Source organism: Zosterops lateralis (genome assembly GCF_965231275.1).
Source record: "Zosterops lateralis genome assembly, chromosome: 25".
Classification (NCBI taxonomy): domain Eukaryota; kingdom Metazoa; phylum Chordata; class Aves; order Passeriformes; family Zosteropidae; genus Zosterops; species Zosterops lateralis.
Window position 1 is genome coordinate 5,301,714 of NC_139785.1, and position 24,140 is coordinate 5,325,853.

At 51.5% G+C, this 24,140-nt stretch overlaps 1 protein-coding gene across 1 annotated transcript; it reads left to right on the forward strand.

Moving 5' to 3' along the window:
* Nucleotides 1-1,007: 1,007 nt before the first annotated feature.
* On the forward strand, nt 1,008-20,636 carry SNX19 (sorting nexin 19; the record flags this gene model as incomplete). Its single annotated transcript, XM_083878219.1, has 11 exons — nt 1,008-2,531; nt 3,174-3,312; nt 3,820-3,920; nt 4,052-4,171; nt 4,412-4,542; nt 5,720-5,816; nt 6,028-6,190; nt 8,312-8,441; nt 18,471-18,655; nt 19,379-19,466; nt 20,179-20,636. The coding sequence occupies 11 exons, from the start codon at nt 1,008-1,010 to the stop codon at nt 20,291-20,293; spliced, it is 2,793 nt and encodes a 930-aa protein (XP_083734345.1). The 3' UTR covers nt 20,294-20,636.
* Between the last annotated feature and the right edge of the window lie 3,504 nt (nt 20,637-24,140).

Here is a 24,140-nt window from a genome sequence, read left to right on the forward strand (position 1 = left end):
GAATTTAGATTTAACCACTATAAATTTAATATTAGAATTAAAATAATAATAATAATAATAATATATTAAATTATTATATTTATAAGTGTAAAATTAATACAAATTTATTAGTAGTATATAAAATTAGTATAGAATTTAGATTTAACCACTATAAAATTAATATTAGAATTATTTAAATAATTATATTATTATTATTATTACTATTATTACTATTATTACTATTATTACTATTATTATTATTACTATTATTACTATTATTATTATTATTTTAAAATGTATTTAGGAGAACCCCTGTGAGACCTCCTGCCCGCTGGGGGGCGCTGTGGGAGCAGCACCGGAAGCGGAAGTGGCGGCGGTGGCGGCGGCAGCCGGGGCGGTGAGTGGGGCCCGTGGATCCCGCTGTGGCGGCTCCGGGCCCGCGCTCCCGGTACCTGCGGGCCGCGTGTCCGTGCTCGGTGAAGGGTCTGGGCGGTGGGGGCTTGGAGTACCCGGTGAGGTACCCCAGAGTCCGTTCACTCGAGTCCCTGGGAGGGTCCCTGTGGATACCCGCTCAAGGGTGCCGGTTTGCTGGGCTCTGTGAGCTCCGGTGAAGGGCTGGGTTTGGCAGGATCCGTGCCTCTCCCCGGTGCCCTGTGAGGAGCACGGTTGGGGCTGAGCTGTGCCAATCCCCAGCGCTAGGCGAGGCGAGGGCCCGGCCTGGGGAGGCTCTGATCGGTCTCAGTGCCTGATGAGGAGCCGGTTTGGGGGGTCTTTAACGAGCCCCGGAGGGGAACCCTGGAGGTTGTGCCCTGGAATCCAGCCGGGGGTCCCGGTGTGGGGCTTCTGACCAGCCCAGTGCCCGCTGAGGAGCCCCGGGGCCCAGTGAGGGATCGGATCTGCCGGGCTCTGTGATCCCCAGTGCCCGCTGAGCTTTCGGGCTGGTCGAACCCCCGCTCCCCGCTGGTCTGGGGGATCCCTGACGAGCCTGCTGAGGCTGTATCTGTTCAGCTCCCCGTGCCCACCCCGCTATGCCACCCCAAGGCTCCTCGGGGTCCCGCCGGCCTCTCCTTGCCCTGCTGGTGGCCCTGGGCTGGCTGCTGGCCCTGCAGCTGCTGCTGGACCTGCGGGCTCTGGGGCTGCTCTGCGGGGCTCTGGCCGTGCTGGGGGCTTGGCTGGGCCCCCCGGCGCTGAGCCCCCGCGGCCGCCGCCTGCGCCTGGAGCGCTTTGTGAGCTCCCTGCGAGCCCCGGCCGGCGGCCCTGCGGATGAGACCCGCCTGGAGAAAGAGATCGCCAGCACCGTCCGCAAAGTGGTGCGGGATTTCGTGGCCTCCTGGTACCGCACGGTGAGCAGAGAGCCGGCTTTCGAGGCCGAGGTGGAGAAAGCCATGCTGGGGCTGGCTGAAGAGCTGAGGAGGAGGATGAAGAGGGTGGACCGGCGAGCCCTGGCCCGCCGGCTGCTCCTGCTGTGCGGGCGGCACCTGCAGAGCTTCCTGCGGGCCAGGGATGCGCTCAGCGCCGAGCCCAAGGGCGGCCGGACGCTGTGGAAGGAGTACAGCCGGCTGGCGGGGCCGCACCCCGCCCTGCTGAGCCCCGCGGCCGAGGTGGGCTGTGCCCGGGCCGCTGTGGACACGCTGCTGCGGGCGCTGGTGCCGTGGCCGCACCTGGAGACCCGGACGGGGCGTTTCGTCGTGGTGGAGCTGGTGGCCTGCAACGTGCTGCTCCCGGCCGTCAGGAAGATGTCTGATCCCGACTGGATCAACCTGCTGCTCATCGGGGCGTTTTCCAAGAAGCCCCGCGGTGGGAAGCCGCACCCTGCAGCCCCAGTGCCGGATTCTTTGCCTTTCCCAGTGCAGACAGACACAGCTCCAGCCAGGCTACCCCCGTCCCCGAGGGCTGGGGAGGGGCTCAGGAGAGAGGCAGGGGCTGCTGGAGAGGAGGGAGAGGAGGCGAGCAGGTCGTGCCATGCAGAGGAGCCTTTCCTGCGCCCCCAAGCCCTGGGATCCCTCTTCCCCTGTGAGGGTTTGGAGCTGGAATCCCCCGCGCCTGACGTGGGCCAGGATGTGGAGCTGCTGGCTCCTTCCCCCGCTGGAGAGCTCCTCGAGGAGCACCCCCAGGACTCCTCTGTGCCAGAGGGAGCTCCTGCCTCGGAGGATGGCACAGGGGATCTGGAGCAGGGCCCTGGCCCCAGCTCTGATGCTGGCCTGCATCCCACCTCTGCTTTGAGCTCCTGCCCTGACATCCAGATCGAGCCAGCGGTCGAGAAGGAGGAGGAAAGCCCAGCTGTCCCCAGGAAGTTCTCCTCGCGAAGACCCTCCAGCCTGGGGAGAGATCTGGGAGCAGCAGAGGGCTCAGCACAGTTCCCCCCAGAGCCTGGGCAGAGCCTGCCCCTGCTCTCATCCTCCCCAACAGCTTCCATGAGCACGTTCAGCTTCGAGCCCCTGAGCAGCCCCGAGGGCCCGGTGGTGATCCAGAACCTGCGGATAACCGGGACCATCACTGCCCGGGAGCACAGCGGGACCGGCTTCCACCCCTACACCCTCTACACCGTCAAGGTGAGGGCTCCCCTGGCAGGCACCCCCTTCCTACAGCTCTGTCACCGCCTGGGCTGGTGTTTGGAGCTGAGAACTGAGCTCTGGGTGTGTCTCCACAATAAACTTTGTCTGGGAGAGTGTCGCTAGACAGACATGGAAGAACCACGCTCACACAGTCAGGTTGTGAGAGCAAAAAGAGAGGTGGTTTATTTCTTTGGGTTTATATAAACCCTGGACATTGACCAGAGATTGGAGGATGAGGTTGACACCTCTTTGACCCCACTGGTCAAACTAGAAGTCCATCAGTTTTTTTTCCTCAGAGAGGGATGCAAAAACATCTAGAACAGTTTCTAAAACAAGAAGAACAGTTGCCACAATATCACTCTAAAGTCTGTAAGAAAACTCCAGTACAACAATATAAACATCAGAAGGCTGAAAAAAAATCAGGGCGACAGTAGAGGGGGAATACTGGGCACTGTGGCTGTTTGGGTGTGGGGTAGGGTCCTGTGGGGCTGGTTGAATATTTTCCTGTGACTGGTTCCTTCATCTTCAGGGAAGGGTTGGAGTGAGGAGTTTCTGGGTTAGGCTCGGGGATGGAGGGGCCAGCAGGGAGCGGGGTTATTTGAGGGTGTGTCAGGGTGATGCCTTTGCCTTCCTCCTCAGTACGAGACAGCCCTGGAGGGCGAGGCGGCGGGCAGCCTGCAGCAGGTGGCCTATCACACCGTGAACCGCCGCTACCGCGAGTTCCTCAACCTGCAGACCAGGCTGGAGGAGAAGCCGGAGCTCCGCAAGTTCCTCAAAAGTCAGTGCCTGCAGTGGCTCTCTGAGAAAATCCTCCTCCCTCTCATCCCATTCCCTGTTCCTCTGCTCCGAGGGTTTCCTGCCCTGCTGGTGCAGCTCTGGGTGCTGGGCTGTGTCTCCTGTCCCACATCCTCCATTGCTCCATGCAGGGCTGGCTGGAGGAATGATTTATCTCTTCTGGAAGCAAATTCCAATGTTTCAAAACATTCCTTTTCCCATTCCACGACAGTTAGCTTTGTAGTTTTGCACCATAGCAGTGATAAAAACACTGGTGCCTGTGTTTTATTACCTCAGGCTGATCCCAGGCAGTGTGTAGGGATGGCCTTAATCATTAGAGCATTAAACTTTTAATAAAGAATAAAAGTCTGTATTTAGTTTTTAAGATGTTAAAATTTTAATTTTTAGTCTTGAAATTTTTTAGATTTTAAGATGTAAAAGTCTTTTAAATTAAGGTTACTGTAATTTTGCAGTTTTCTCAAGGTTGCAAATGGGCTTGTTTCCTTTGTAGACATCAAAGGCCCAAAGAAACTGTTCCCTGATCTGCCATTTGGAAACATGGACAGCGATAAAGTGGAAGCCAGGAAAAGTCTGCTGGAATCTTTCCTGAAGGTGAGATGTTTGTGTGCCCCTGTGAGCTGAAATCTGAGCTCAGCTTTGTGCAGACATCATCTCTCTTCCATTACCTGATCAGGTTGGGAGTTTGACTCAGAAATGATCTATATCTCCATCTGTCCTTGCAGCAACTGTGTGCAGTCCCTGAGATTGCAAACAGTGAGGAGGTGCAGGAGTTCCTGGCCCTCAACACCGACGCCAGGATCGCCTTTGTCAAGAAGCCCTTTGTTGTCTCCAGGATAGACAAGGTGGGAACGGTGGGGAGCTGCTTCCCTGAGCCCTTTCCAGCTCCCCCAGAGAGGCTTCAGTGTCTCCTGAGAGCCAAAACCCTCTTTGTAGCTGGGCTCAGAAACCCCTAAAGCTACAGAGGGTCAGAGCTCGTGTTAAAGAACCTATTTAACAGAAAATCCAGTGCAAGTCTCAAAACTCCTAATATATTTAAATAACAAGGGTCAGTGCAGTAACTAAAGGCAGTGCTGGCTTTGCAGATCGTTGTCAATGCCATCGTGGACACCCTGAAGACGGCGTTCCCCAGGTCAGAGCCCCAGAGCCCCACGGAGGAGCTGAGTGAGTCAGAAGTGGATGGGAAATCCCAGACAGAAGGGAAGAAATCGACCAAGTAAGAGCTCCCTCAGCTTTGCAGAGCAAGGAATTAATGCAGAAACTGAGCCCGTGGTGGGGAAGAACTGACTTGGTGCTTCATGTGTTGGGCAGCAAAATCTGTCATAGCTGAATTGCTAAATTACATTACTAAATTCTGTCTAGCTGAATTATTTTCTCCTTCCCTTGCTGGACACAACTGTTTGAGCTCCAGTTTATCTAAAGGGTTTCCCATGAGTGCTCAGGTTTCCACAGAAGGTGGGTTCCTCCTAAAGGAGCTCTGAGGTGCTGCCATTTGCCAGCAGAGACACTAATTCTCCTGGGAAATTGCTTTTTAACCTTTAAAAGTGTGCATTGCTTATATTTGCAGTGAGTGATTGCAAAGTGCAGCTGTAAATTATCTACCTGAAGGCTCCCTCCTGCCTCTCCCATGTGTTCCACACAGTGGCCTTGCCCAGAAAACCTGTAAATAGCTATTTATGAGTAATATTTAAGATTGTTTCATGTGTGTTCCTCACCAATCGCTAGTGCTGCTGACAGTGCCCAGTCTCGTTGTGATTGTCTCATCAGTGATTCTTCCCTCACCAAGGAAGGGAAGATTTCTGCACAATTATGGCTTTTTCTTTCCAAAAAGTGATGTTTTGCTGGAAAAAGCTGCTTTGGACAAAAAGACAAACTCAAAAAGCACAAGTTTGGAACCATCTTGGCTGGAAAGGACATTCCTTAATGATAAACAGGCTATTTTACAATTTGTCCCAAAATCCCAATGTCCTTTCCTATCTTCCTTTTTTTGTGAGTGTTTATAATTGGATTTCACAATCCTGCTGAGTGTGTTTCACCTCAGGGGCTTTTCTGAACACTTCCCTGTGTGTGCTGCAGTGCTCACACCTTGCTGACACCTGCCTCCATCTCCCTGTCACCTTCTGTCTAACACCTCCCTGTGGAATGCTGGAAATCCTTGGCTCAGCTCAGGTGTCCATGAGGAAAAGTGCTTTAATGCTTTTGTTGTGTGGTTTCACTGCCATCTCCTCGTTATCCTGGAGGCAGATGTTTGTTTTGAACCACTTCAGGTCTAATCAGATTTCTTAGCTTGGATGTGGACAGCAGTAACAGGTTGTGGGGGTTGCCTGAGGCTGGAAAACTCATGATTTGCAGCTTGCAGAGAAAACTGACTGTGCCATGGCTCTGCTTTCCAGGTCCAGGCTGAGGTTCTCATCCAGTAAAATCACTCCAGTGCTGAGTGCGAGCGAAGCTCACGACAGGATCGTGTACTCCATCAGGGAGGGCAGTGCTGTAAGTTCAGATCCTCTTGTAATCCCTTCCACGACCCCAATCACTGCCCTGGTTGGGAATTACCAACCTCCACCAGGCTTGTGGCTGCTGCAGGAGGACAATGAGCAGCCCTGGTTGTGCTGTTGGCTCCACCTGGGTGCAAACCAGGAGGTGGGAGGTTATCTGGGCACTGCTGAGCCCAGGCTCTGTGGCACTAACACACTTTTTGTAGGTCTCTGGCAGCCTGTCGCTGGCTGCTATGGAATCCTTCATCCAGAAGCAGGAGAAGCTGCTGGAAGCAGTCCCCAGCAAAGCTGCTGAAGGCCAGGGAGGCAGAGGAGCCAAGGAAATCTCTGTGCAGGAAGAAACGGATGGGCTGAGCACGCCGGACACTGGTGAGCTCAGCCCCTCTCTGTTAGTGCTTGAATTTCTCTCCTTTAGTGCCACAGCAGCTCCAACATCTGCAGGTTCAGCTTGAAATGTCTTCAGGACCTGCTCTCCTGCCTGTTCCATCTTGATTGAAGGGAGAGCAGATGAGGTTTTCCAGCTTGGTGATTGCTCTGGGCGTTGTTGCTGGTGGGAGCAAATTGGGTTTTGTCTCAGCTGTGGATCTTCACCTTGGTGGGCTCAGCACAGTCTCTGCCAAAGGAGTTTCTTAAGGACACGCTGCATAAACTGGCAATGTTCTAAAATCCAGCTCTTACAAACTAAAAGTTGGCCAAATCATGGTTTCCTGGTAGTTTGCAGTCAGCCATACACTACAAAAGGACCTTTTGAGATTAAGTTTAGATAGATTTGATGGGAGTAGCACAAATGTAATCTCAGTTCAAGGAATGATGTTCCCCTTCTGATTCTAGAACCTTCCTCTGAAGCACAGGGCTGCCCCAGAACAGTTACAAGATTATCCTGAACACATGCGAAAATATGTCCTCCAGTCTTTTTTCTTGGAACAGCTGAGCTGTATCAGCTGGAACTTCCCAAAAACTCCTCTCCAGTGGTTCAAGTTTGGCAAGCTCTGACTGCAAGCACGTGTTTGTGACAGGAGAGGCCTGGTGTTCTGTAGCCCAGCCTGTGCTACCAGCCCTGCCTGTCCTCTTGGAACACATGCCCAAAACACATGGTTTTGGGGAGGCAGGGCTGGACCTGGAGGCCAGGGTTGTGCACAGAGCAGGCCAAGTTAGCTGAACTCTGAGAGAAATGGAATTTCAGTATCTCAAATGTTTGCTGGTCTGGGATGCTTCAGGCTGGGCTGGCAGCGTGAGGGGAACAAACGTCTGGAGAGAAAGGCAAAAACCCATGTCCATATCTGCTCATGGAGTGACTTCTGGGAAGTGTTTGGCCAGCAGCTCTGTGAGGAAGAGGGTTTGGATGCTGTGGGAATAAACAGCTTGCTGAGGATGCTCCCTGTGTGAGGTTATGGGGAAGATGAACAGGCTGCTCCAGACTCTGCACTGGGAAGTCAAGTCTTGGGGGGAAAAAGCAAGTGGGGAGTCACTTGTGCATGGCCCAGAGCAAGAGGTGCCTAGTGTCCTGTCTTTTCCAAGTGAAATCCTGGAATTAATTAGTCCAGCTTTTAGGAAGGGGAGGGAAGGAGTGGTGTGGGGTCCAGAATCCCTCTTCCCTTTATTTCCAGTAGTAAATTGTGAGTGTAAATTGTCTCTGTAGACAGAGAGGTTGGAAGATGAGGGATGAGGGGAGCCAAATTAGGGAAAGCTGCTGCACAGGATCTCACCTGGACACAAATTAGGGAAAGCTGCTGCACAGGATCTCACCTGGACAACAAAGCCGAGGCAGCAGCCTCAGGTCGGGGTGGTGGCCTGGGAGTGGCTGTCTGGGGCAGCTTTGTGGCACATCAATGAGCCTGTTCAGCACAACACCTCAGGGCCAAACAGCATAAAAGTAATTCCTTACCAAGTAGAAGCTGTTTTTGCTGAAGGCTCTGACATCCTCCTGAGGATCAGAGGGAGGTTTGGTGTCCCAGGTGTGTGACAGCAGAGATATTTGGGGAGGTGTGTGGGTTTGTGTTTTAACTGGTAAAACTGATTTATCCAGATGTGGTTTATCCTCCTTCCTGCCAAGACTGGGATCTGCCACACGATGGCAGCCCACAGCCACCAACAGAGCCTCGTGCCTGGAAAACTGCTGGGAGCAGGGAAAGGAAAGGGGAAGAGCAGGATAACAGTCCTCAGCAGTGCGTCTCTTCCTGGCTACAGTCACTACCTGTTTCAGGCACATGGCCATCTCTGTGTGTGGACTGGGATTTGATAATCCTGCTGTTTAATGGAGAAGGAGCTGAGCCTTTGGTGCAGCCCTTGGTGGGAGGCTGGGGCTGCCTGGAGGAGGTGGAAGTCGAAGAGTGGGGAGAGCAGGGTCCCAGGCTGGCTGGGCTGCAGCAGCTCAGCTGTGTGTGCACAAAGGGCCAGGCTGGGGAGAAAAGAACGAGCTGGGGATGATACTTTTCACCAGATTTGCCCTGAAGTGGCTTCTTCATCTCTTCCTCCTCTTCCTCCTGGCAGACTCGGAGACAGCTTTGGCTGACCTGGCACTGGACGTGGTTCGCTTGGTGCTGGTGGATCACTGGAGCTGGCTGTGCACAGAGAACATCCAGAGGGTCTTCAACCTGCTCTTTGGGACCCTGGTTCAAAGGTAAGGCCAGAGTGACCAACCTGGCTGCTCTGTGAGGGGCATCCCTTTTGGAGACACGATTGGAAGTGGAGCTCGTGCCTGAATGCAGATAAATGCTGTGTGTGCATCACCCAGCAGGATTCTGTAAAGCAGGTGCTCCATGGATATGGAAGAAACACCTTGGAGATGTGCAGTAGGAGCTGCTTTCTCTGTGAGCAGTGGTGCAGCCTCCTGTCCCTTGATACCAGGGAAAGGGAAGATCCAGCCCTGGGAATGGATCTTGGCTCCTGCAGGGGCAGCAGTGCCCAGCTCTGTGGCTCTCCAGGCAGGATTTGCCTGCTGGTCTCTTGCTGCCCAAGGCTTCAGCTTGTTCTGTCTGCAAAAGCAGAATAAACAGGCCCAGGGAGCAGAGACTTGTCAGTGACAGCTCGGAGTGTGGTCTCTGCTCTCACTGCTGCACCTCTGCTGTGCCTGTGCCTGGGGCAGGGACCCACACATGGAGTGGGGACAGGCTTCCTTTCCAGCTGGGATGGACTTGCCAAGCTTTCCTGGGGCCAGTGCCTCTGGGTGGTAAGGCTCAAGGCCAAGACACACAAACAGAGAATTCCTGTTTTTTGGTGTAGGTTGGTGACTATCACTAGCTGAGGATGTGTTTTTTTAGAGTACAAGGAAAGCCTTCCCTGAAGGGCCTGGGGAGAGTGTTGGAGCAGTGCTTTTCCCACCTCCTGTGCCCTTTCTTCTCCCACAGGCATCCAAAGGCAGCATCAGAATGTGCAGGGCAGCTCATTATAACCCAGCTGGTAACTTAAGCTGCCCTCAGCAGAGATTGCCAAAGTGCTTTGAGGTCAGGGACTGCTGTCCTTCAGTCCTGGTCTGTTCCTTCAATGGCAGGAGGTGGGAGTTGCTCCCACTTCTCCAGAATGGGCTCTGGTCTCTGGGGATGAAGCTGCAACCCAATCTGTGTGTGTAAGCACAGAGTTATGAGAGCCTCAGCAGGCACATCATCACCTCCTAATAAACTGTGTCCTGCAGCACCCACACGTGGCATTGGCATTTTCCACTAGAGGAGTTGGGATACACACAGCACACCCTGGCTCTAGAGGAGCTCCCTGAGTTGTGCTGGTGGATTAGAGTGAGGAGGGATGTGTTTGTAGCTGCTCCACTTGAGCAGATCAGAGTGAGCCCACATGTGCTGCAGGCAGAGCTGTGGCTGGGGGTGATATGGGGAAGCCCTGGGACTTCTGGGTGTCCCCATCAGTTCAGGGTTGCAAGTACAATCTCTTGAACAAACCCTGTGTCTGTGCTGAAGTCCACAGGTTGAGGGTGGCTCTGCTTTTGTTCTGGGACAATCAGGAATCCCAGGGGACAGGGGAAAGAGCTGCACAGTGGGGACTGACTGTCTCCAGGAGGATGCTGTTACACCTGGATTGCTGCAGGGAAAATTTACTTTACATATACACACATACATATTCCTCCCATTTCTGCTGCCTGTAGTTGCCCCCTCAGTGGAGGAGAACAGTGAACAGGAAGCCTTCCTGCTGTTTGCCATTCACCCTGTCCCTGAGACTTGTGCTTGGCCCAGGTGGTCACTGCTGTCCTGAGCAGGCCAGAATGTCTCTAGCTCAGACCTGCCTGTCCAGTGTGGATTTGGTGACATTCCTCTTCCATTTGAGTATTTACAACTTGATCACTGCTCAGCCAGACCTGGCACTGCCATTCTGGCTGTCACTGTCTGGGGACCCTTTACAGGTGGGGAAAGTACCAAAAACTCATCTGGGAGCATCTGCTATTCATGGAATTGTTGCTCCTCTGAGAACAGGCAGACAAACATGGGACAGCAGATGGATTTGTGTCATGTCTTCAATCATTGCTGGTCACAAAGTATGAATGGGCATCATCCCTTCAGGAGATGAGATCCTTCCCTGTTCCTGTCAGAGGCTGGGTTAGGTGGCAGGGGATGAAAAGGTGTCCTGGCAGTGTTTTGGAGGGGCTGCTGCTGGATGCTCCTTTACCAGCTTGTGTCTGGAGAGCAGGTGCTGCTCCTGCTGCCTTCCTGCAGCTGCAAGATGATGATTCTGCTCTGGCACGAAACACTCAGTGCAGAGTGATAGAAATGACCACAATCCAACAAAACTCACACCAAGAATGAGATCCAGCTTCTCCCAAGAGCCAGTGCCTGTCTTCTTGGAGATCTTTCTCCTTAGGGCTGGCAGTGCCATGAGATGATTGCTATGACTGACCTGCTCCATTCCCTGTTCCCTGCAAGGAGCATCCCACCACACTCCTCCTTCCCCCCTTTCCCCTCAGCTGGGCCAGCTGGAGCCAGGCACCATCAGTCTCCCCTCCTGTCAGTCCGTGGCAGTGGGAGAGGAAGGCTCCATGACCGAAAAAGGGATTGTTGAGTAAAGGGCGGCCGTGCGCGCGAGCCGGATCCGCACCGCGCTCATCCCGTTATGTAACAGGGAGTCGGCCTTTTTTGGAGCTGAAAGGAGAGGCAGATGGAGGGGAGGTGGAGGGGCTGGGAGTGGGGAATGACCCTGGGGCCCAGGATGGCTTCCAGCAGCCTCTCTGCGTGCTGGGGCCGTGCCTGTAAACAAACCCGCTGCTCCCGCCTCTGTCCGGCTCCGCTTCCCTCCCGCGGGCTGGAAAGGATCATCTCCTCTTCCCCATCAGGAGGCTGCAGCAGGAACCTGTTGGCACAGGGGAGCAGATGGGGCTATTCCGGGTGTTTGGTGGAAGAGCTCAGAAGCATTTGGAGAATCTGGGGGCTTTTTAGAGCCTGGTGAGTCAAAGAGGTGTTAAAAATACGCGGCAAACATGCGAACCATGCCATGCTGTGACCCCACAGCCTGCCCTCAGCTGTCCCCACAGTGGCCACCGCAGCTCTGGGGTCTGCCAGTGCCCTGCAGAGCTGGGGACAGTGCTGGGGACAGGGTGACAGACACCACCTCTGCTTCCCCTTCCAGAGAGGAGCTCCAGCAGAGTGTCAGCATCCCAAGGAGGGACCTGGGAGTATTGGAGGGGCAGATCCTGGTCTGTAAGGTTTTCCTGGCTCCTTCCCATGCAGCACAACAGAAAGAGCACTGAGTGCAGGGAAGGTGTCCCAGCACAGCCCAGCTGTCTGTGCCCTGGAACCTGAGCAGGGCTGGGGCACAGAGTCTGTGCCAGGCTCGGAAGTGCCTGTCCCTGCAAGGAGCATGTGGAGCTACTCAGGTATCATGTTCCACTGGGCATGAGTTAAAATAAATGCAAATCATGCCTGCCTTACCCACGAGCTCAGCAATGCTTGGCTTGCTGTTTGCTTTGGGTCATTCCCGTGCTCCTCCAGGCTTTGTCCATGTCCCCTCATCTCTTGGCCAGACTGGAAGCTTTGAGGAGGTGATATTCCAGTCTGTGTGAGCTGTAGGTGAGAGCCAGGGATGCTTTGAGACTGATTAAAGGTGGCCATCAGGCTTTTGAGAACTGGTTCTTACAAGTTCATGCTGCCACCTTGGTGTTGGGCTCTTGTGGTGAGTTGCTGTCAGGCTGAGTAAGTCAAGGAGGTTTGGAGCTTCAGAGAGCTGCTGGCTGGGTGCTTTTTTTCTGATTTTTCTCTTGGGTTTTCTTTGATCTCTGTGCCAACAGAACTGGCACAAAGACCCTTGGCAGCCACCTTGATCCTCTTGACTGGAAAGTGCCACCAGCAAAGAGTGGTGCCTGACCCTCTTCAGTGTCCCTGAGTATTCCTGGAGCAGCCAAGGGGAGCACAGTGCCCCTGAGCAAGGAATTCAGTGCCTCCACTTCCCCATGGCTTTTTGGCTGGCAGGTACAGCTCCAGCCTCAGGCAGTGCCTCTAGCAGAAACAACCAGACAGAAATGCAATATCAGTGCAGCTGGGGCATCTAAATCCACCTATTCTCCTGGTTTGGTACCCGTGGAGTGGATTTGGGTGTGTTTGATGAGGACCTTTGCAGCTGCACACACTGTGTTGGCAGGCCCAGGTAAGTCCCAGCAAAGTCCCTGTCCCTAAAAATGACCCTAAAAGCAGCACCAGAGTTGGGAACTGGGGGAACCAACCTCATGGCAAACTCACTCCTGGTTTCTGGATTTGGCTGTTTGTGTTGTAGCCGTGAGGAGCAGCAGGAACTGCGGCCTGTGGTATGTCAGTAAAAGAGATTTCAGGACTCTGTGTGTCTTGGTGTGTATATGTAAAGTAAATAAAATCAGCTTGGAAATGGGCCTCGATTCAGTTGTCTCCAAGCACCTGGAAATTTTGGATCTGGGTTCGAATCTCTGTCCCAAACAAAATTTTTTCCCTTCTTCTAGAAGCAGCATTCTTCCAAAAACAGCCACTAGAATGGAGCCAGCACTCCATGCTTTGATAATAATTGCAACATTATTTTAACTCTGATTCTGTTTCAACAGTTACACATGCCAGCTTTCTTCCTGGATTTAAAAAAGCTCAACAACTTCCTATTTCAAATAGAACAAAGAAGAAGAGGATTGAGTGGAAGTAATGTCTCCCAGTTGGTTTTAGTTTTCCCTGGTTTTAGAAGGGTTAACAGTGGATTTATGTATTTTGATCCTGAAGTGGGCTAATGAAGCAATTGTTCCAAGCAGGGCCTGGCTGAGACAGCCTGGCCTCTCCCTGGGGCACCACTGAGAGCTTAATTGGCTCAATAAATTCTTGGAGAAGATGTTATCAGAAGCCAGGATGCTTTTTTTGTGAAAAATCAAGGAGGTTTGGGGACGATTATTTTAATCATGTACCTTTCCTCCCCCTTCCCTGAGCCCCAAGATATCACAGGAAGATCCAGGTTGGGAAAAGCAAAATCCAGAGCAGTTGGGTTAATTCACTGAGTCCTGTGAGTTTCCATGATTTCTTCCTGCAGCAGGTGTGTTTGGAGGGAGCAACACAGGAACTGGCACAGAAATCCCAGCACCAAGGGGTGGTTTCCTCCCTGCAGGGATGAGTGATTGCCTGCAGAGGAGAATGATTTATTTTTTCTTCCTCTCTGCCCTGCAGTAAGATGTCCTGCACACCCACATCTCCCAGGGTTTCTGCCTGGGCAAGCAGGAAGGAAGATCCCTGTGCCCAGGATGTCCCCAGCCAGCTCCAGGATGGATCTAAACGTTCCCAGGGCAGCAGGAGAGGAACATTTCAAGAAGGAGAATTTAATTTGTGCAGAAAGGCCTCAGGATGCTTCATGTTCTTTGATTTATGGAGGGTTTCAGCAGAGGGTTTACCCATGTCCTGGACAAGTGTGAGGTTGCTTTGAAGGTGCTGAGCTGAGAATGCTGCACATGTTTCTGCTGTGTGGAGAAGGTGGATTTAGGCTCAGGTAGCAGGTGCTGAAAGCTGAGCCTCAAGGCAAAAACTCTCCATTTGTGTTTTTCAGTCCTTGCTGTGCCCACTGCAGCTGTTCCTTCATTTCCACAAGGTTTCCTCAGAAGGGTTTTGCAGTCAAAGCACTGAAATGTTGCTCCTCCTGAGCCCCTGAGTTAAGGATAATGTTGTGCATTATCTGAGGAGGAATTTGGGGAACAAGAGCTGAAAGGGCAGGGATGGTCTGGTGATTTAAACACCAGATTTTCCTAATTTCAGAGTCATGCTTGAATGCCTTGTGTTTTCCAGATGTTGCTTTTTTTCCTTCAATCCTTTTCACTACATTGGTCCCACAGGACTTTGTTGAGCTTCTGGATATCCACACTGTATTCCTTAGGGAATTCCTTGGGGAAAGGGGGGCCGTGTTCTGGGGTGGGAGCAGTCAGGGCTGGGCTGGACGTGCTGGTTCATGTATTTTTGTAGAGCTGTTTGTATTTATCCAGCTAAAGCAGAGAGGCTTTCTCCTCTTTGTCATCTTCTAGCCTGGCCTTCAGTTTGTGTTTATTTCAATCCTTAAAACCTCCCTGGGTTTGAGGAAATCACAATTGATTTCAATTACAGTCAGCATATTTAACTTGACTGTTCTTTAGCTGATCTCAGTCCTTATCCTCACCTCGATGGATAAAAAGAGCAGAGCTTTACCCACTCCTGGCAGGTGGTGCCAGATCTGGAGAGTATCACAACTCTTTGTTCATTCTTGGTACATCTTTAATGTCCAGACTAAGCAAATCCCACCTGTCCAGGCTTCCCCTGCTGAGCTGAGCTGAGCTCTGTGGATAGCCCAGTGAGGTGAGTGGATCCAGCCAGGTAAAGCCAAGCCCATTTACCTGTTCCTGCCTCTCAGCCCAGCCTTTCCTCCCTCCAGCAGCCCTTATTGTCTGTAGGAGCTCAAGGAAGGGCAAAGTTTGCACCTCCCAGTCCCTGTTTTTCATTCCCAGAGCTTTCTCATCATAATGGACCCCTTGAGCTGACCTTGGAGTGCTGCTTAAACTGTGGCATTAATTTGGCTCTTTTTTAGCAGCCATTTCATTCCTCCACCAGCAGCTATTTCAAACAGAGGTGCCTTACAGCATGGGCAAGTTATGCCCCTCCAGATTATCCTCCAGGCCTTTGCAGTCTGGCTCTTTGCATTGGGCACTATCAGAGCATTCTGAGCCCAGGAGGTCACTTTATCTATTTCTGGTCTCAGCTGAAGTGTAAGGAGATGGTTCTGTGATGGGTTTATTTTTTGTTTCTTATTAAGGTTATTTCTTCGTGAAATAGCAGAATGAAAATAGTAACTCATCAGCCATCCAAAAATAATTAAAAAAAAAAAAAAAAAGTGAGAGGTTTATTTGTGTTTCTTGGTGGATTTATTTCTACCTGGGAGCAGTGTGTGTGTGTGCTTTCAATGTGGCACATGAATCTCAAATTCTTAGGCCTTTAATAGCACAAAAAAAAATCATCTGTGACCTGCTGGTGAAGGTCAGCTTTGAACCAGCAGATATTTGGAGTTCCTGAGGTGTTAATCCAGATCCTGGTGCAACAAGTCTGCACAATGGAAAGGTCAATATGCCATTTTCTGGGGTTTACTCAGGTAGGAGTTTTCAATAAAATTAGTGTGATTCTCTCTTGAGTTGCAACTACAGCTGTGGGAGTTGAGGGGGCATTCCTGGGATGTCCTGTGCAAAGCCAGCAGTTGGATTTGACTTTCCTTGTGTGTCCCTTCCAGTTCAGGATATTCTGTGAATTAATTTGCTCCTCACAGTTTGAATGCTGCTGGTGCTGCCCCTGTGTGTGTTGGAATGGAATGTGATTCCCCAAAATTGGAGTTGGTGGTTGACTGTGGTTGAGAGGAGGGAGGAAAACTCTTCATTACAGGTCACTGTACTCTGAGATTTTCTTTTAAAGCCTCAGCTGTTCTCCCAGAGTGGATTTAGAGCCACATGGACCAGTCCTGACAGTTTTCCTCTTTCTGATGCCTTTGGAATTGCTCCACACTCTGACAGACTGGCAAAAGGGAACCCAGAGCAGAGGTGCTGCACCTGCCTTTGGTTTCTCCTTCTTTTTCCTGTTTAGTTCCTTGACTTTTCCTTGTAAATTGGTGGGTTTGGGTGCTCCTTCCCCAGCTGGTGTGATGAGGAAGGTTGGCCTCTTCTCAGGAGTTTGTGTGGAGCTGTGCAAGGCCCTAGAGCCACTCCCAGGTCCTGCCCTCTGCTTCCCAAAGCTGCCTTCTAAAACCCATCAGTGGTGTTTCCCAGCTGTGGGAATCAAGACCCGTGAGCTGCTCACAGTACGAGTGTGACCACATTTAGGGGTGTTACTGGGGGGCCTTTTTGCCTAATTCTGGTGGTTTTAGGGACGTTGTTTGTGTGAGGCTTTCCAGCACTTGTCAGTTCTCAGCTCACTCTTGAGCTGTCTGGAAACGTGTGCTGTCCTCTGTAGGTTCAACTTTCTCTCTGTCCACTATTTGCTTGATTTTTTTGCTATTTTAGGAACATCTCTAAGAAGAAAACAAAGCTTGTATTTTGCTTTCTGCAACCTTTTAAAGGCTGGAAAGTGGCTGTTGCTGCAATGAGTTTGGAGTCAACGTTCAGTCTGATCCCCCTTGGAGCAGGGTTGACTCTGCAGCTCTGTCCCCAAGTCTCTGAACTTCTGTTGCTTGTCAGGTGCTTTCTCAGCCAGGAGAGCAGGTTGTGTAAGAAACCACGTTAATGAAAAACCGTGTTAATGAAAAACCGTGTTAATGAAAACTCTTTGCCCCTAGAGAAGTCACAGTTTAACACTTTAATTTGGTTGGGAATAGCTGGAGGGTTTACCATGATCCAGAGTGTTAAAATCTGCTGATGGCTGGAGATTAAAACCCTTTTAATTTTATTTCCAGCAGGGCTTTTCCCAGGCAGGACTGGGGTGTGACATTTTGTCCTTTAGGACAGGGGGGAGGTTTGCAGCTCTGGCATTATCTTGTAGCAGCATCAGTGCTCTGTGTCCGTGGTGATGCTGAGCATGGAGGATGTGCTTCCCCATTTCTGGTCCTGGGAGAGCTGGGAACATCACCTCTCTCCCTCCAGGTTGCACTGAGACTCCTTTTCAGGTTTTATAATGAAAAATTACAAATTTCCAGCTGGCATTTCCTAGGTTTGCTGCTTGCATCCTCATTTCCTGCTGCCAAAGGGATCCTCACACCTGCCCCAGGTGGTGCCAAGCTGCCTCCTTTGCCCTGCTCCCCTCTGGGTGTGGGTGTTGCCCACTCCCCAGCTGTGTGGGGAGGGCAGGACACCCTTGGCCCGAGTGGCTGCCCCAGGAAGAATGCAGACAGTCTGGCAGAGTGCAGGTTAAATAAAGTTTGCCTTGGCAGGGCTCTTGGATGTACTTGGAGCTGCCGGGGCGTAGTGGTGACGGAATTGCAAGCACGAAGAGCAGCTGCCAAGAGGAACGGGTCTCCTGGCCCTGCTGGCTGCCTCCTGTCCTCTGGGAATCTTGAAGAACTGGCCAAATCACAAGCCTTTTCCTTTCCCCAGCTTTGCTCCAGAGCCTCCTGCCAGTGAGGCCAACAGCACCATCAGTGCTGCACCCTGAGCCCTGCTAAACCAGGGACCCTCCTGTGGGATCCATCCACAGCCTCTCCTAAATCTGAGGGGAAACATTTTAGGGCAGTTCAGGTTTTCTGGCTGATGGCTGTGGCTTGTGCTGTGACGTGGGAAGTGATTTCACATCTGGGCAAGAGGGTCCATCCATGTGGTTGATTTAGAGACTCTGCCTGGCCTGTCCTTGGGTGGTGGGGACTCATCATCCCAGTGCAGCTGGAAACGCCTCCGAGCCCGTCTGTGGAGCAGGGATTTGGGGATTTGCAGCTGTAGGAAGGGCACAGTCCTGCCCCAGCAAGAGGGACCATCAGCAGTTCTGTTGGATTTTATATGGAAACAAAAAATTCTTGGCTGTGAGAGTGGGGAGACCCTGGCTCAGGATATCTGGAGAAGCTGTCGCTGCCCCATCCTTGTGGCCATCCAAAGCCAGGCTGGAGCAGCTTGGTCTGATAGAAGGTGTCCCTGCCCAGGGAGGAATGAGATGAGCTTTAAGGTCCAAAAATCAAACTCTTCAGGGATTCTGTTATTTCACTGCTTGCCATCAGTGGATGGAGCAGGACTGGACAGCAGGATGAAATTGGGGTGAAGCATCAGGATATTCATGGCCTGTCATCCTCAGTGTTTTGTCTCCAGGAAAGACATCCTTGACTGTTTTGGTAGCAGAGGGATGATGAGAGGAGCAGAGGGTACCAGAACAGAGCTTGTGTCCTTCCAGTGTTTCCTGGGGGTTGTTTGTAGTTAAACACCAGTTCCTCCAGCTCTGTCTCAGATTGTGCTTGAAGAAATTTAGGAGCTTCAGGCCAGTCCTATCCCTGAGCTGGGCTGCCTTTAGTGACCAGTGATTCACTCAGTTCCTGTGATTAGCAGGGTGATGGGGCTTTTATGGCTTTTCCCTTTCCCATTTGTCTGTAACACAGGGAACATATCCCACTTCTGGTGCGTGGAAAACTCAGCTAATTAATACTTGTGACAATCTTGGGTGTACAGACACGAAAACCACACATTAACAAACCCAAGGAAGCTGATTTACCCCTCCAGGGCTCTCGATGGGTGGAAATATCCCAACTTGATCCCAAGCCAGACTTTTCCTGACCTTTCTCCCTCTCCCTGTTCCTGCAGGTGGCTGGAGGTGCAGATGGTTACTCTGACCTGCACCCAGCGCTGGGTCCAGTACCTCCAGTTGCTCCAGGAGTCCATCTGGCCTGGAGGAGTTTTACCAGCAGTGCCCAAACCCCCCAGGACAGAGGAGCAGAAGAAGGCAACAGCAGAGCAGGCCCTGCAGAGCCTGATGGGGATCTTGCCCAGTGAGTGTGTCCTGGAGACTTGGCAGCTGCCCTTGGGATAGGAAAGTGCCTGGGGAACACTCCAGTGCACTGGAATCTCTGCAAATGTGGTTAAATGCAGAGCGAGAGGCTGCTCGTGCCAAGGCACTGGGAAACCTTCATGACCCTTGTGGTTTGATGGTTTCCTGCAAGCAAAACCCGGAGTTTTCCAGTTCTGGATAGTTTGTGTCAGGGTTTGGGAAGCAGCCCAGCGTGGAGGGAAGGGATGTGTGTCTGGGCAGTTCCTGGCTGTAGCCAGGCCATGATTCAGTGCTCACAGTTGTGCTGAGCCTCCTCACCAAGGCAGGGCTCAGCTCTGCTCTGCTCCCACCTGCTGCCAAAGGGTCCCATGGTGAGGAAAGTCACCCTGCAAAGCCTGTGGCTTTTCCACTGGACTGAAATCCCAGCTGCACTGGATTTCCCTCTCTTGAAGTTTGACACGGGGACCTTTAGCATTAAAGCAGCTGCTGCCTAATCCACATGAGTGCAGTCTGAACTTTTAACTCTTTGATGTGGTGTAAAGGGCCCTCACTGTCCTTTGGGAATGAAAAAGCACAGCTGGGATGTGCCCTTCCAGCCAGGAATGCTTTCCTGGCACCCCCTCTTGTCCCAGCACCATCAGAACCTTTAATTCAGCATCCACCAGGAGGAGACTGACCTGTGGAAACATCCAGTTCCTAAAGCTTTTGTCTCCATCACTTACAGATATTATCCAGGAAATCCTTGGGACCAGTAAGTGTCGGATGAGCTGGAACCTGGTGCTGGAGTCGCTGAGCCAGCCTGTGATAAACAGGTATGAGATTGTGTTCTGTGCCCTGCTGGGCTCTGAGGGCTGTGCCCAGGGTTCTGTCAGGCACCAAACACACCCAGATAATTATTCCAGACTTGAGGCATGTCCAGGACCTCAGTGTGGCTGCAGATCATTGAGCCAGTCATGGTAATTGTGTTGTTTGGCCTGCTTAGTTAGTCAAGGAAGTAAGAAAATCCTGGTTTAGAGTGTGAAGGAGCTGCAGGTCTGTGTAGGGGATGTTTCTGTCTATTCCCAGTGCTGGGTTTGGTGATGGACAGCAGGGAAATGAGGGTCAGGCTGGAGATCAGGAGGTTTTTCTTCACTGGATGAGTTGTTAAACATTGAAAAGGGCTGCCCGGGGTGGGGTTGGAGTCCCCATCTGCTGAGGGATTCAGTGCTCTGGTCTGGGTGATGAGGTGGGGACTGGGCGCAGGTTGGACTCGATGATCTCAGAGGTATTTTCTCTCTACAATCATCCTGTGATCCTGTTAAACACATATTTTTCTCCAAAAGATGCATTTGTTGTGCTGCTCAGCAGCTTCACCACCCACTGGTTTCGGGGAGGTGAAAAAAAGCTGAACCACCTCTGAAAACATTTCTCCTGGTGACCCAGTATTGTTCCTCTGTCCCCTGGAGCATTGGACACTCCTTCCTTGTGCTGAGCTTTCCCTCCCACGCCCTGACCAGCCTAAGCTTTGTTTTTTCTCCATTCCAGGCACCTGGTGTTCTGCCTCTTGGACATTCTGCTGGAGTTCTTGGTGCTGAAGGATTCCAGCCAGCAGCCTGAGTCTGCAGCTGCCACACCAGACAAAGGTGTCCCAGCACTTTAACCAGGGCTGGTGCCCCAGCAGTGGAGGAGAAAAGCAGCCACAGGCATGGAGTGATTGGATTTTCAGCCTTTACTGAACGTGCCTGGGAGGTTCTTATAAGGAATTTCTCCAGCCAGTGCAAAATGAAGCTGTTTCCAGGGTTGTTTCAGCTGGATGGTGGATCAAACCCAGTGTGAGGGGCTGAAGGTGCTGTGCAGCATCAGTTCTACCATTGCTGACCTGATGGAGAGCCTGGAATGAACCAGCCTGACCAGCTGGAGAAAGAACCACAAACCCCGTGGTCCTGCCCCACCCTTCTGAACATCTCTGACATCTCCAGGCAGAGAATGCAGATTTGCTTTTGTGGCTTCAGGGCTGAGAGAGTTGGTGTGATGGGATCTTGCTGAGGAATATCTGTGCAGGCCAGGTGGAGGGAGGTGCAGAGCTGTCCCTGCTGCCTGCCCTGCACCCTCTGTGTCACCAGAAGGAGCCTGGGAAAGGATGGGAGTGTAGAGATTGTGCTCCTGGAGCATCCAAACACCTGGGAGGAGGGAGCAGGGCTCCAAGGTGTTGCCCTGCCCTGCCTGAGGACAAAGATCAGCAGCTTCTCCCTGCACTGCTCCAGTTCTCCATGGGACACTGGGGTGCAGGCAGGCTGTGACCCTGGGAGAGACCCTCCTCAGGCTGAGGAGGAGTGGTAGCTCAGCTGGACTTTAGGATTCACTTATATTCTGCTTTCTGAGTCACCTTTTAGTCCCTGGAAGGCACAGGACCAGAGGGGCTGACCCATGTGGGACACAGCAAATAAATCAGCTCCCACACCAACGTGGCTGTCACAGGAAGCTCTGGAGGAGTCCTTTGAGCCCAGGGGGAGTCCTGGATGTGTGTCATGGAGAACCAGGGGGTGAGAGCCCAGCAAAGGGCCTGTGGGCACTGCCTGAGCTCTGCTGTTCATGCCTGGGTCACTGGGCTCTGCTTTGCTCCCTGCAGGGCTCTGGAAACTGTTCAGGTCCTGGAACGTGGATTTGGAGCTGCTTCTCCAAGTTCTTCAAGACTTGAGTGGTTTTGTGAGCATTACTGTTGCTCAGCAGTTTCTGGGAATGCAAAAGGACTCAGAACATGCACCAACAGAAAGTTTGGTGACCTGTTTTGGTTTATTTTCTGGGAGAAATACAAACTGATCAGTGGTGGACCTGGCTCCAGATCCACCCAGGGAACCATGCAAGATCACCTGCAGAACCAGATGTGAGATGGTTTCATCTCACAGAACCATGGAATACCAGGCTGGAAGATACTGCCTGCAGTTTGTTGGATGCTGGATGCTCCATGGCATGTTTGGAGAGAAGGCAGTAACTCCAACGTGCCTCTTCTGCTCCTCCCAAAGGAGCTCACAACAGTGTGAGCTGCTCTCTGCTTCTGTGGTGTGGAAACACAGGGAGGGATCATTTTGCTGCAAGCAAATAGATTTTAGGGAGCTCTATAAGGACATCCCAAGACCAGGCAGAATCCAATGTCATGAAGCAAATCAATCCTGCATCACTGTTGGAGCCATTTCTCAGCAGGGAAGCTTTGGGGATGGTGGATTGGCCATTGGAGAATAAGGGAGATTTGTGTTCAGTAGTTTAAGAGGGGATGAGATGGAGAATGCTTTGGGATAATCCCAAATGGCCAAGCAGCAATTTGGGAAGCAGGACTCAGATACATCCTCAAATATATCCTCAAATATCTGCTTGGAGCAGCTGCTTCACCTTGTCTTTACTGCCAGGCTCCTGCTTTTTCCTCCTTTTTCCTCCTTTTGCCTCCTTTTTCCTCCTGCCTCCATTTCCACAGGGCACCAGCAGCCAGAGGTGATGGAGCAGAGCCCTGTTGTGTTTGGGGCTTCCCACATGTCCCTGGTGTTTGCTGCTGCTGCTTCCTCATTATTGTGTGGCTTTGGAGCCCCAGGACTGTGGCCTGTCATTGATTAGGGATAAATATTAAGGGGCTTTGCTGAAGAGGGTGATGGAGTGCAAATTATCCGTTGCCAGCTCCAGGTTAGGGCAAAAGTCTAAAATAGTCCCTACATGTGGCACTGGAAGGATGAGCTGACACTTCTCCTTTTCCAGGAAGCCCAAATTCTCCCTGCTTTAACCCCCACCTCTGAAATTATGCAAATGACTGAATATTCAATCCTGCAGATGGAAGGAATCAGTGAGGACTGCCAGTTTGGGAGCTGGTGCTTTGCTGGGCTGGTGCAGCAGTGATTTGGGGTTGTCTCAGTAGCAATGTCCCCCCTCTGTGTTAAGATACAAAGAGCTGGGACAGACAGAGAGAGAGAGAAAGGAGATTTACTTTTGTGCCCTCTCAAGGCAGTGTGGGAGCTGGGAACAGACCTAAGGAGTTTAAATTACAAAATGGTTGTTTTACTCTCCAGAACCCCCTGTCTGGTCTCAGATATGAGGGGTTTGAGCCCTTTCTCATGCTCTCCCTGGCTGGGCTTCAAATTCCCATCCTCTCCTTGGGAGATCAGCCTTACAGCTGAGGTGAAGTGCCCAGGAGCAAACAGCCCCTCTCTGCATCGTGTTGTTAAGGAGTAAAACAAATCCAATAAAAAGCTCAGCTTTTCTTCTACTGCCAGTCCTCTGCCTCACTGTGATCTTGGGATTAAATGGAGCACAATGGTGGCACATACAAACTTCTGCATTCATTCAGGTGGGCTGAAAGTTTATTTCCATTGGACTAAGACTAGAAAAACTGCTTTGGTAAAACAAACAGAGTTTGACAAAAAAAAAACAAAAAAAAAACACCACCTTAAGCTCGCTCAGTGTTGTCATATTCCCTTTTTTTCTGCAGGAATTTGTAGAAGGAATTTGCAGAAGGCTCTCTAAAGGGCAGGTGGTGAGAGCAGCCAGATTTGATCCCAGTGCAGAGCTGCCTCAGGTGTGTCCTCAGCTCTCCCTCTGCAGCTCCTCCTGGCTGGGTGTATCTGCCTCCAGCCACCACTGGCTGATGTTGTGAAGTGTTTCCCACTGCCTCAGTTTCCCACAGCTGACTGGAAACTTCCTGGGAGCAGGGATTGCTCCAGGAGTGCAGTGGTGTCGAGCTCCAGGGCACCACTCTGAGCTAAATAACTGTTTAATTGTGTTTTTAGGGGGAAAAAGTCCCACCATGCACTGACTCCCTGTCCTGTTTCCTGTACTCAACCCTCTGTATCAGCTGTTTGTGGTGCTGTTGGAGTCGGTGTGGAATTGTGCTGTTTCATTGTTAAATGGGGAGCAAACCTCCACTCCCATGTATTTGTGTGCAATAATATTAAATTTCAGACTTATTTCTCTGTCAAGAGTTTAAAATCTGCCTTTGGTCTCTAAGGGGAAGAGAAGAACAAGTGGGGAAGAGGTTGGGTGTGAGAGGCAAGGGGAGGAGGTGTCCCCAGGTGTCATAAAATGCATGGCCAGGGCAGGTGGAGTGGGACAGGTTTTCCCTCCTGGGAAAGACATGGGAAAGAACAAAATCCTTAAAGCCTGGCCAGGAATCAGAACAATTTCCCACCCCATCAGCATTGCTGCTTTCTGCCTGACACAAACTCCTTGACTGAGGCTCTTCAGAGAGTCTAAAACCAGGCAGGATCCTCTGCCTTTCTTCTGGCAAACAGGGCAAGACTCCTCTGGACACAGGGATTGTCCAGACCCACCTCTACTTCCCCTGGGCAGGAACATTTCCTTGCTTTCAGTGCTGGAGTAGGAAAGCTGGTAAGCTGTAAGGAAATAGGGAATGTCTGAAAACGAGGAATTCCACATGGAAAAAAAAAAAACCCAAGAGGAAAGAAGAAAAACCTGATACAATGAATGCTTGGGTCATGTATTTTTCTGGATTAGCTGTGCCACGGAAG